The sequence below is a fragment of the Aspergillus clavatus genome, genomic scaffold (assembly GCF_000002715.2).
Source record: "Aspergillus clavatus NRRL 1 1099423829802 genomic scaffold, whole genome shotgun sequence".
NCBI classification, from domain to species: Eukaryota; Fungi; Ascomycota; class Eurotiomycetes; order Eurotiales; family Aspergillaceae; genus Aspergillus; species Aspergillus clavatus.
The window spans coordinates 2,318,616-2,330,671 of NW_001517097.1; the positions used below are offsets into that span (position 1 = coordinate 2,318,616).

Sequence of the window (12,056 nt, forward strand, 5' to 3'; positions counted from 1 at the left end):
GAGAGAGAGGGGGGGAGGGAAGAGAACATGGCTAGAACACAGAGATGAAGTCCCCGATCCTCTCCTTCTGGTTTTGTGCAATACACTCTGCAATCCAGGTTACGTTCCGGATTTCCTAAATGACACGATTAGCTACACTGGGTTAGGCTATGGGGTTTGTGCGAATGCCGTACCTGTTCCTTGAGGCGCATCCACGCGAATACCACTGCCGGGGTAAACTGGCGCGTGAAGACGACCTTTGACATCTCCATTTCCTTCTGATAGAACAGATCCTCCAGACTCTTCCCGTCTGAGCCACCGCCCATACCGAAACCTCCACCGCCCTGGGTGAGGCCCACCGCGTCGAAGAAGGCTTTGTAGTCTGCCACCACACTGACAGCCAATGATACGCCTTCCAGATCGTCAGCGCGCGACAGCATCAGAGATCCTTCAGGGTAAAGCTTCCCGAACTCGGGGTAGAGCTTCCTCCGCTCCTGCTTCGAAAGCTCGGTGCCGAATGAGTTCAGGGTGATATTGATTGCACGACGATCGGCCTCAAATTGCAGGAGCTCAGACATAATCTCTTGCGTGGGCGTGCCTTTGAAGTCCGGATGCGTGTTGACAAAGTTGTAAAAGTCTTCAAGATAATTCTTATAGAGGGTGTTGCGCACGATTTCGATATTCAGCTCGTCCAGGTCCTGGTGACTAAGGCTGCCCTTGAAATAGGGCGCCAACGGCGTCTCAATGAGCACGGAGTTGTAGAGTTCTTCGATGTTTGTTGCGACACAGAGCACAGGCAATGTCTCGAACCATCCCAGGGGATGGCAACGTTCCAGGAGCTCACGTGTATCCCGTTCGTGAAGAGTGCCGGTGATGAGAAGGGCGATGTTATCGATCATATAGCCGTAGGTCAGATACCGCAAGAACTTGGCCGTAGATCCCGTGGCCTGGGCGAGAAGGTAGCGGAACTCCGCTACGAGCTTGTCGGTCATCTTGCCTGCGAGGGCAGATGTGGAGGGGTTGGGAGGGAGTGCGGCGAGGAAGTCGCCATAGGCGGGTGCCAATTGTAACTTGACATCTGCGCTCACAAAATGATTAGATCTGAATGAAGATGATAGGACAGAATTCGAGCCCACGGACCATCGATGTTTTCGCATTGGGTCAAGTTGGAGTAGTTCTGGCTGGTGAGCAGGCTGTTCCGATATCCTCGAGCAATGCCCTCGATATAGCTGTTGGGAGGTCAGCAAGCAACATCGAAGATGTGAGAGAGCTGTTCCATATAAGCTTACCCGTTGTTCACGTTGAAAAATAGACCCTCCATGATGAGACGCTGATAGCTAGCTGGAGATTCTCAAGGCCTCACTCCGCAACCAACACCTGGGAGCTGTTGCTCAACCACAGCCCGCCGCCCTGGTTACGTAAGACTACACGGCCACACCCACAGGCACTAGCCACATGGCCGGGTGGCTTTGCTCGCTTTTTTCAACTTTTGACTTTTCGATGCAAAAATTCCCGCCAACAGCCAAAAAAATTACTAACCTCCAGCAAGTCCACGGTGGTTTCGCCCGCGGTCGCAGACATAATTCCCCGGCCGTTTCTTAGTTTCCTTTTCAGTTTCTTTTGCTGGACTTATTCTTATCGTCCCTGAACAGCTGAAGAGTCAAGGTCGTGCACCATGACGCTCTTTATCCTTACCGAAACCAGCGCGGGCTATGCCCTGCTCAAGGCGAAAGACAAGAAGCTCCTGAAGAGAGATGATCTGGCCACTGAGGCTGCTACTGCAGAGGGTGTTTCGAATCTGTAAGTGACCTGCTGTCGTCTTATTGCTGGAGGATCCTCGAAATTCAATTCTTCGTGACTTGAATCTCGCGAGCAAAATTTTTCTCCGCTCTCAGCCAGTCTTCTAACAATGCTGCAGGGTGAAGTTGAAGAGCTTCCAGAAATTCGACAGTGCTGCCGCCGCTCTGGAGGAAGTTGCGTCGCTTGTTGAAGGAAAGGTTACTCCTCGTCTCGCCAGTCTGCTGGACGAAATCAAGGATGAGAAGAAGGTTTCTTTGGCCGTTGCCGATCCTAAGCTCGGTATGTGACACTGAACGTTCAGAAAAAGCAAGGCGCATTGTTCAAATTTTCTAATATTTGTATCCTCGAACAGGTAACGCCATCGGCAAGCTTCCTGGTCTCGACATTCAATTGATCGCGGACTCGACCACCGCCGACATCTACCGTGCCATCCGTGAACATCTTCCCACACTGATTCCTGGCCTTCTCCCCCAGGACATGTCCACCATGTCCCTTGGTCTATCCCACTCTCTTGCCAGACACAAGCTCAAGTTCTCCCCTGATAAGATCGACACCATGATTGTCCAAGCCATTGGTCTGTTGGATGACCTCGACAAGGAGCTGAACACCTACGCTATGCGTGTGAAGGAATGGTACGGCTGGCATTTCCCTGAATTGGCCAAGATCCTGAACGACAACATCGCCTATGCCAGACTCGTGCTGAAGATGGGCATGAGATCCAACTGGGAGACCTCAGATCTCGCTGAGATCCTCCCCGAGGAGCTGGAGGGACCTGTCAAGGCCGCTGCTGATCGTTCCATGGGTACTGAGATCAGCCAGGACGATCTGGAGAACATCCAGGCCCTGGCTGAGCAGGTTGTTGGTTTCGCCGAGTACCGCCAGCAGCTTGCAGGCTACCTCACTGCCCGTATGAATGCCATTGCGCCCAACTTGACCGCCCTGGTTGGCGATTTGGTTGGCGCTCGTCTCATTGCACACGCTGGAAGCTTGACCAACCTCTCCAAGAGCCCCGCCAGTACCATCCAGATTCTCGGAGCCGAGAAGGCTCTGTTCCGTGCCCTGAAGACCAAGCACGACACGCCCAAGTACGGTCTGATCTACCACGCTTCTCTTATTGGTCAGGCTACCGGTAAGAACAAGGGCAAGATGGCCAGAGTTCTGGCTGCCAAGGCCTCTCTGGGTATCCGTGTTGATGCCCTTGCCGACTGGGAGGACGATGCCACCGAGGAGGACAAGGCTGCTCTGGGTACCGAGGCCAGATACAACCTTGAGCGCAAATTGGCTGCCATGGAGGGCAAGCCCCTCAAGCCTCGTGGTGTTGCCATTGCGCCCAACGGTGCCTCGGCGCAGCCCAAGAAGTTCGAGCTCAACGAAGCTAGAAAATACAATGCTGACGCTGATGCTCTTTCCAGCGATGAGCCCAAGTCTAAGAAGGACAAGAAGCTCATCGAGGAGGTTTCGGACGAGGAGATGGCCGATGCTGATTCCGACGAGGAGCCCGCAGCGAACGGAACCAAGGATGACGATTCATCCGACGACTCTGAGGAGGAAAAGAGCAAGAAGCACAAGTCCAAGAAGGGCAAGGACGCCGAGCTTGAGAAGCTGGCCGAGAGGGCCGGTCTCAGCCTCAAGCGGTACAAGCGCAAGCTGGAGCGTGGCGAGATCACCTTCGATGCCGACGGAAACCCCACCGCTGTCAGCAAGAAGGACCTGAAGAAGGCCAAGAAGGAGGCCAAGAAGGCATCCAAGGGTGACGAGAAGAAGCGTAAGCGCTCAGACGATGGTGAGGAGGTCGACAACGCAGAGAAGAAACAGAAGAAGAAGAAGAAGAAGGGTGAAGAGTAAATCTTTGGAATGATCTAAAAAAAAAAGTTTACGTGGATCGATCTCTTCATCAATCTTTGTATGATATCACACATTCTGTTTTCTTTTTTTTTCCTCGCTGCCTGTCATTTGATTCTGTTCTTTTTGTGTGACTTCTTTGTTTGGGTGGCATTTCAGGATGCAATTTTGCTGGTCTATCCATGGCGCAGAGGTGCTTGTTGGTATCAGGCAGTACAGTTCGGAATAATATGTTCATATCAATATCTATGCCCTGGTATTTGTAATTGACGTAGACCGTAGTAGTTGGTCTCCAGCTATGACCTTGCAACACCCACACTTTCAAGAGTACCACTAACTACTTAAACCTACACACCAAAAATCCACATCCATCAACCTCTTATCAATCCAAGTCGGACTCGAAATCCCACCGCCCAATTCTACCGGCAATAACCCCCCTCCGCCCCGCCATCACCAACATTTTTTCCAGCAAAGCAGCAGCATCAATCACTTCAACAGAGCCAACAGCGCCAATCAAACATCATGAGAGTGCGTCCCGCATCCCCCAATTCCCCTCCATCCTCCAGCTCCTAACAAATGACAACCAGATCATCGACCCCCAAAACGCCGTCCTCACCAACATCGAGGTCCTAGCCTACCTAACCGCAAACCCACCGCGACGGCCCCCAAACCCACCCCCCAACTCGCGCAACTGGGTCCCCAGCCCCGACCTCCGCGACCACAATACCGTCGTACGAGAGGTGAGTTCCCATCTCCATTCCGAGTCCCTCATAACCCATTCGCGCGGGACGCACAGTCGACGCCCAAGCCCGAGCCGGATCTAATCCAAGTTGACGAAATGAAACCTCACAGATCCACAACTACGCCCATCGTCTCTCCCCGCACATCCTGAAATACCCACGGTACATCAACGGCGAACCGCCGCTGGCGAGCTCCGACGCGTCCGCGGCGCCGCTGCCGCCCGCGCAGCCTGAGGCGCCTATGCCGCTGGACGATGCGCTGCGCGAGCTGGTGACGCGGCTGAAGCCGTTTGGGCTGACGAAGGGCGAGGTGGTGATGCTGGTGAATCTGGGGGTGGGGTTGCATGAGGGACCGCAGGGGGACGGGGAGGAAGGGGAGGAAGGGCCGGCTGAGGAGATGGAGGTTGATGAGGTGGTGGCGGATGGGGAGGGTGGGGTGGAGGAAGGGAGCATGGAGTTGTCGGAGGAGGATTATGGGGCGCTTGCGTTGCTAGATACAGTGATTGAGGAGCGCGAGGAGAGGTTGTCGAATGAAAATGTGGCGAGGATATTGGCTATTATCCGGGAGACGCTGGGGAAGCGGGGGACGGAGGAGAATGCTGGGTGAATTTTGGGATTGGCTGGGATATAGGCGTTTTTTTTTCTTCTTCTTCTTTACTTTTCTTTGGTACTTGGGACGGGTTGTCTTTCTATGTCATGAATGGTTTGGACTGTGTTCTATTTTGTATAGTCTATGGGATAGCCTGGGATCTGTTTTAGGAGCCTTGGGGAAGCGAAGCGTCCAGGGGTAAAGTGAATCGGGAGAAGGAGCTGGATCAGAGGGGCTGGGAGGCAATATAGGAAACGAATCAATAGAGAAGAGCAAGAATGGAATGGCAAGTCGACACCAAAACACCGGGAATGCATCGTCGTCCGATGACGGGAAGAGGAAGGGCTAATATATTCAGCTGGCTTACAAGCCAAAGATAGTGTGTGCAAGAAAAAGAGATAGAAGAAATATATGCGGAAGGGTGAAGAAGCACCACATCCGGACGTCAACCGCGTCAAGAAGATCCCACCTGCTCTTCTTTGCCCTTGATTAACTTGCCGAACTGATTGTAGAGGGGTTCATCTGTATCGCCGCCTTCTGCTCCCCATCTCCCCAGCTCGTCGTCAAACACCTCTTCTTCGAACCCAGTGCAGACCTCGGCGTAGTCAATCCACTCCCCCTTGTCGGTCCAGACACCTCCCTTGCCGCCACGCAGGTCCCACCAATCTTGACCTCCCAGAAGGGCCGATTGAGCGGCGTCAAACCCAGTGGGGCTGCGCACATACTTGCGGAGAAGCGCACGAGCCCACGGTTGGTACCACATCTTGGACCACCAGGTATCTCGCATCAGCCGTTCGGTGTGCTTGACCGGCCATTCATTGCCGTCCTTTTCGACAACCTTCTCCTCGTCCAGATGGATCAAAGCAGGGATGGATGCGGCGTGGATATTGGTTAGCAGGGGCATGTTCCGCCATGTATGATTCTTGGTGCTTGGGAGCATATCGAGGGTGGAGTTCAAAGGCGGTTTAACCTGCTCATTCTTGCTGAACACGGGTTGCTGGAAGGGATTGCCGATTCTTCCAGGGAAAAGCTCGGCGGGAAGCAGCAGGCGCTTCTCTCGAGGGACACCATGCTGCATCTGGGCGGAAGATGTCTTGGAGATGTTGTGATGTCGGAGCCACTCAATGTCCCTCTTCGATTTGCGGGTGTTGAAGAACAGGCGAGATTCGAAATCGACCCCAATCCCATATTCGTAGCGATGGCCGGTCTCGAGGCGGGGGCTCACGTCGGCGATGTTCACGGCATCGGAAATGCCAATCTGTCTATAAAACCACTCTTTGAACCGGCTGGAGCTTTCCCGTCGGTCCAGCTCTCGCACATACTCCTGACGCCCATACATCTGCGTCAAGGCCAGGTAATCCCCTCGCTTGTGGCGATCTTCCTCCACGAAGCGTAGCACTTCGGCATAGATCAACTTCAGATCGGCAGCCTGCCCAATCACGGTACCGGGGTGCAACCATCGCGGCCGCGTCAAGTGTCCCTGAGGGTGGGTATCGGTTTTCCAACCATAGGCATCTGGAGGCAAGCTGGACGGTGGCACGGTGACGCAGCCCGCGTCCGCGGTAAGATTGGGGAAACACTCCTTGCCTGCGCCAAACAGCACTCTTTGGGAGTACTTCTGTAACGTCTCTGCCAGGCCTTTGCGGAACGGATGCTCGACCGTCGCGAGGCCGTACTTCTTTCGCAGCTTTGCGTTGTTTTCTCTCAAGATAGTCTGAAACCGTTGGATGAGCACCTCCGGCGGCAATTGGAAAAAGACATTGTAGCCATCCGCAATGAGAACGAAATCATCGTCGTGCACGTGGGAGGTATATTCAAGGAAATTGTAGATGCCCGTCACGCGGTCCACCATGTAATCATATTCAGAAGATCCTTCAGGAAGCTTCCTGCCGTATCTGACCAAGGTCGGCGGGGGGTAGTTCAGAATCATCGCGGAAGTAATTGTGCGACATAGCGCGGCATTCTTCTGCCCCGCGGGCAGGACGAGATGGAAGGAGGGGTTCGCTTTGCGCAAAGTATTCGGGAGTGTGTCACTGCGACCTATAGCAGGCCCTCCATTACTGAGCATCGGCGAGTCTTCGGGGCGGCCATTGAAAGGATGGTATGAGGGGTACTTAAGCCAGTAGTTGACGGGTGTCTGGAAAGTGAACAGTTGGTCAGCCTTGCGCTTCAAGCGTGCCGGGGACCAACTACCCCTGAGCAGCAGCACCAAAACTCACATGTCTAAACGGGCCTGACAGGCAAAGATACAGGAAGAAGCATGCGATAGTCGTGAGAATAAGCGCTCTGATCGGACGAGCCCTCGGCCGACTATTCAATGAAGCTCGTTGTAAGAACGTTGTTGTCGTCGACCACAAGGAATGGTACTGATCGGCCAAAGAAGGCAAGCCGCCAAACCTAGCCATCGTGAAACAAATTCGGGTTCTTCTCTAAGCTGCCCAAGTTGGACACAATGCCTTTTCTTCGCGCACGGCAGATGACGATCAAATCGATTCTCAGTCACGGTTGATCAAAATATGGACGCTGACTCTCAGCGACTATGAACGAAGATCGTGCTAGCGATGGACATGCCTGCATTGAGACATCCGAGCAAAAAAAAGGAGAGATGCGACAATGGTTGATTGGTAGATTATTGCTGAAAAGAGGCGCTCAGCAGATAATGAGGCAATCTACCATAACTGATTGCGCTGATGGAGGGGGAACGCAGTCGATGACGCCGAGTAGATAAGTGGAATGCGACGGATGGTGAAGCTTTGAGGATGCGATTGGAGAAGGCCAGTTGACTACCGGTCTGTCGGGATTGTATTGTGTCAAGATTCAGATCAGTTGCAGAAATTCAATCGATAGACAGAAGCACGTTGCAAAAAGCCACATCAGAGCCGGAGAAATGTTCAGTTGAGAAGGGTGATGGATTGATTGATTAATGGAATGATTGAGTAGGAAATGATTTACATTGACGGTGGATCTTTTCCATATGTACTAAAGAGCGCGTGTTCAACTGTTCATAATGTTAGTTAAATGCGATCGGCCTGCGTCTTCCCGCAGGGTCAATGTCGCCATTACGCTTTACGATAGAACTGTCAAAAAATATCTAGAATTCTAAATAGACAAACTCGAATTGTTTGAAGTTCATCTTCTGAAGCTGCCAGCCTGCCAGCCTGCCTGGCCTCTGCCGCGTCAGCTAGTTACCAGCGATCAGGAACGGTGTCCTGCCATGGCTTGGCGCATGGGTGTTGGATGGGTTGTTTCATTTCGTTTATCTCTGGAGGAGCCTATGCAGCTCTAGTTTTTTAGCCGATGTGATATGTGATACGCTAGAGTAGGGTCCAAGGGTGTTTCATGTTGCACGGTGGTCAAGTTTGCTTGTGGGAGTAGGGTATAGGGATAGATATGCAAGATTTCTCCAAATCGGCCACACCACCAGTGATTCAATTGTCTCTGACAAGAGGGACAAGATATCCACGTAGCTTATCTCCTCATTCCAGGTATATCTCCTCCCGTAAACGCTGTAGATTCTTGAAGATGCCACCACCTGGCCCCTCGCTCTCCTGCCGCTGATGGCCCGTCGGCCTCCCTGCCGTCGACGAGCCTCGCTGCTGGGCCTGATTCGACACGCTTTGACTCTCGAGCGCCCGGCGACGGTCATCCACCATCTTCGCCAGACCGTCGACAAACCGACCTCGCGCCTTTTCCTCAGCGGAGCCCTTCCACACCAACGCCAGCTCACGGAGAGCCTCAACGCGCTGCGCTGCGGGCTCCAGCCCTGCCTGCCCGCCCCCGTTACTACCGAGAAACTGCGTGATCTCGCCCCGCAGCCGCTTCGCAACCTCCTGCCCCTTCTCCTCGAGACTGGCGTTCTCCACCCCAAGCTCCGGCGCGGAAACGGATATGAACGACGACGCGAGCGACGTCTCCGACGGCGGAAGAGGCCATTCCATGGCGTCGCCGAACGTCTGCACCACGTCCTCCAGTCGCGACCGCACCTGGTTCAACACCCGTAGTTTCGCGATGTAGTCCGGTTCAGCGACGACGGTCCTACCGCCTTCTCCATCCTTCGCCTGCTCCTGCTCCTGCCCCTCCTCTCCATCCTCTGTAGATTGGACGGTTTCCGCATCACGGTCCACAGCGTCTAGTCCCTCGGGGACAAAATTCGCGATATCCGGCTGCAGCGTTTCCGCCAGCGTGTCCGAGAGGCTGATCGCTTCGCCCCGCAGCACCTCCACCTCATACGCCAGACGGCTACCGCTGCGCAGGATCTCGTCGGTGAGTTGTGTGAGCTGGTTCGAGAGTCGGACATTCTGCGCGTTGATCTGGGAGAGGATCGATTGCACTTGCGTCGAGAGTTCGGGGAGGGGCACGGCGCCGGGGCCGCGGGTTTGCGATGACGCCAGCGTCAGGGGGGGTAGGGCATCGTTGAGAAATTCGGCTGGGTCAAAGGACGGATCGGTGAAGTTGGGTGTTGCTTCTTGGGAGGAACGTGAGCTTGATGTGTTGGTCGCGGCGCGAGCTGGCCTGGGGGTCTGCGCCGGAGCCATTGTCGGTCGGGGGAGTGAGGAGGGAGTGAGGAGGGAGGAGAAGGGTTGGTCAATCGCAAACCCCCCCTATCTTGACTTGACTAGAGCAGGAGTCACGAGGATCAGAGTCCTATTAGAGATAGTTTCGATCAAATATCAAGAATATGCGACAATTGATTGTTCAAGGGTATATCATCAGGCTATCCATATTCATATTTCATGCTCATGTTGCTGGTTCCGTTTGGTGTTGACAATATGAAGATTCACCGCCTCGGCTATATCAATTTCGTAGGATTTGACTATTATTACGACAGCATTCAGGAACAGAGGCAAGAGTCAAGGTTCTTGGATAAATCCAATATTGTGCTCATTATATTATTCGATTAAAAGGTCATCAATAAAAGGTTGTGTACAATTTGCAGAAAGCACAAAGCAGGAGGCAACATGAAAGAAAGTGGGTATCGTCATTAGGTTCAAGGGTATAAAGGACAAAGCAAGAAAACCTCGGATCAACCACGAAGATCAATTTGAGGGGATTGCGGCCGTCTCGAGCTGTTCGAGCATACATTGCTCCATCGTATGGACATTCCTCAAAGTATCCGTTCAACCTCAGAAGGGGAGCGTTCTTCAGATGTCTTCCACCACCCGCGCATTCATGGCACGCTGGAAGCCGTCGTCCGCCTGGGTAGCTCCGGAGTATCTGCTTGGGCCTTCCCCGGCATTGTCGGCGGCAGCGAGCTGTTGCTGCACCGTCTGGTTCATGGCGGGCAGGAAGATCACCTTGCTGTTGGCGGTCTTGGCCATGGCTTGCATGGCTTCGAGGTAGCGGATTTGCATGGCAGGAGCAGAGGACAGAATGTCAGCAGCCTGTGTCGCATGTTAGTCTTCATCTGCGAGTCAATGGACAAACAGATTGACGTACCTGGCGCATGAGTTTGGCGGATTCCACCTCGGCGCGAGCAGCAATGACCTTGCTCTCACCGATACGCTTGGACTGAGCGGCCATGGAAAGTGAATCCTGCAGGTCGTTGCTGAAGATGATATCCTTGATGAGCATGGATTCAACCTGGACACCCCAGCCAGACGCGACTTCCTCGATGATTTCTGCGGTCGACTGGGCGATTTCCTCACGGCGTTCGATGACATCCTGCAGAACACGCGCTCCAATGACATGTCGCAAGGTCGTCTGTGTGCGCTCTACAAGCGCCTGCCGTACGTTGGAGATACCGAAAGCCGCTTTGTGGGGCGAGATAATTTGATAGTAGATGACCGATGTGAGATTCAGGGTGACGTTGTCCTTGGTCATGCAAACCTGGCGTGGCACTTCGACAATCTGAATCTTCACATCGATTGTGGTGAGATGCTCGCTCAGCGGGTTGACCTTGACCAGACCGGGATCAACCGCACGCTCGAACCTGCCACGGGAATTAGAACCTCGTTTGATTAAAGAGTTACACCCGTATCACGCACCGTCCGAACTTTGAAACCAGGCCCACTTCACCCTGGTCGACCGGCTTGAAGGGGTTGGGGCAGCAGATACAGCAGGGAATCGCGCCGAAAAATCCGATGCACTCTCCGAGGCCGTGGACTAAAAGATGGTGCAGGACGTGTCAGATTATCATCCGCCATGCGCAACCCGGGGGGGGGGATGAATGAGATATCGAGATGACGATATCAGAGGTAGACACTTACTCATGGAAGCATACCACCCATGCGCTTCTGGGTTATCTGCATCGTGCTGAATCTGCTGGGCATATCTTGGCTGCAAATCAGCCAGACGCGCTGGCTGTACGCTCACTGGGCCATGACGATGAGAACTGGTGACCTCATGCTCCTGCGCCGGTGCCTTGCCGTTGGGAATAATCGCTTCAGTCGACATGGTTGCAAGAGAATATTCCCCAGAGCAATATGTTTCGGTTACTGTGGCGATTTGAGAAAGGGATGGATGGATCGGACTTGAATATGTAGACTGGCTGATAGAAAGTTGATAGAATGATGGTCAGATCGGAAGAACTTGAGTCTGTTTTGATCTGAAGGATAATGGCTAGATAATGGTTATGGACAGTGAAGGTAAGATGAAACTAGAAGGGGTGGTTGCGGGGGGGTTATATAACTTCCGATTTTTCTCAGAATCTTGCAGCTCCAGCACCAGCACCAGCACCAGCAGCTCTACAGTAGCTAGCTTATCCCAAGATGCCAAGTAAAGGACGGAGTAGATCCTTCATCATCTCACCTCCAGTCGTCCGTCTCTCTACTTCTCTAGATATGATTCAGTATCCATCACTAATGTGTTCACGACCTCTCCACAGACGATGTGGGGCATCATGCTTGGCTCAGTCCACTTCCAACAGCAGAGAGCCAGAGATGTCTTTTCTAAATGGCTCATCTTCCACTACTGACTTCCCTTTGGGCTTTGGCTGCTGGCTTTAGAATTTAGATCCTGAAGGCGGAGCCAGTAGTGTCGGGCGTATCTGATCTCCACCTCCACAGTCCACAAGGCTGAGCATTTGGGGCCCAATAACTAACTTCTCATCTGAATTATTATGATCAACTCCAGTAACCCCTGCCAGCATTTCTCCAAGGTGGGACAGT

At 53.3% G+C, this 12,056-nt stretch overlaps 6 protein-coding genes across 6 annotated transcripts, besides 2 other annotated features; 2 read left to right on the forward strand and 4 right to left on the reverse strand.

Annotated features, from left to right (window-relative positions):
- Window positions 1-31: 31 nt before the first annotated feature.
- ACLA_041090 (H(+)-transporting V0 sector ATPase subunit d) lies at window positions 32-1,300 on the reverse strand (the record flags this gene model as incomplete). Its single annotated transcript, XM_001271318.1, has 4 exons — window positions 32-115; window positions 174-1,057; window positions 1,120-1,208; window positions 1,269-1,300. 4 exons carry the CDS (start codon window positions 1,298-1,300, stop codon window positions 32-34), a joined length of 1,089 nt encoding a protein of 362 aa, XP_001271319.1.
- A 354-nt stretch (window positions 1,301-1,654) lies between these two features.
- On the forward strand, window positions 1,655-3,624 carry nop58 (RNA-processing protein NOP58; the record flags this gene model as incomplete). The annotated part of the gene is made up of 3 exons (XM_001271319.1): window positions 1,655-1,779; window positions 1,898-2,058; window positions 2,132-3,624. 3 exons carry the CDS (start codon window positions 1,655-1,657, stop codon window positions 3,622-3,624), a joined length of 1,779 nt encoding a protein of 592 aa, XP_001271320.1.
- Window positions 3,584-3,612: a microsatellite.
- A 519-nt stretch (window positions 3,625-4,143) lies between the features above and the next one.
- Window positions 4,144-4,968, forward strand: ACLA_041110 (uncharacterized protein; the record flags this gene model as incomplete). Its single annotated transcript, XM_001271320.1, has 3 exons — window positions 4,144-4,149; window positions 4,188-4,361; window positions 4,474-4,968. 3 exons carry the CDS (start codon window positions 4,144-4,146, stop codon window positions 4,966-4,968), a joined length of 675 nt encoding a protein of 224 aa, XP_001271321.1.
- A 436-nt stretch (window positions 4,969-5,404) lies between these two features.
- Window positions 5,405-7,355, reverse strand: ACLA_041120 (glycosyltransferase domain-containing protein; the record flags this gene model as incomplete). Its single annotated transcript, XM_001271321.1, has 2 exons — window positions 5,405-7,087; window positions 7,170-7,355. The coding sequence occupies 2 exons, from the start codon at window positions 7,353-7,355 to the stop codon at window positions 5,405-5,407; spliced, it is 1,869 nt and encodes a 622-aa protein (XP_001271322.1).
- A 1,071-nt stretch (window positions 7,356-8,426) lies between these two features.
- Window positions 8,427-9,485, reverse strand: ACLA_041130 (uncharacterized protein; the record flags this gene model as incomplete). The annotated part of the gene is made up of 1 exon (XM_001271322.1): window positions 8,427-9,485. The coding sequence occupies one exon, from the start codon at window positions 9,483-9,485 to the stop codon at window positions 8,427-8,429; it is 1,059 nt and encodes a 352-aa protein (XP_001271323.1).
- Window positions 9,486-9,495: 10 nt separating this feature from the next.
- Window positions 9,496-9,521: a microsatellite.
- A 570-nt stretch (window positions 9,522-10,091) lies between these two features.
- Window positions 10,092-11,343, reverse strand: ACLA_041140 (slipin family protein; the record flags this gene model as incomplete). The annotated part of the gene is made up of 4 exons (XM_001271323.1): window positions 10,092-10,331; window positions 10,387-10,879; window positions 10,935-11,052; window positions 11,157-11,343. The coding sequence occupies 4 exons, from the start codon at window positions 11,341-11,343 to the stop codon at window positions 10,092-10,094; spliced, it is 1,038 nt and encodes a 345-aa protein (XP_001271324.1).
- Between the last annotated feature and the right edge of the window lie 713 nt (window positions 11,344-12,056).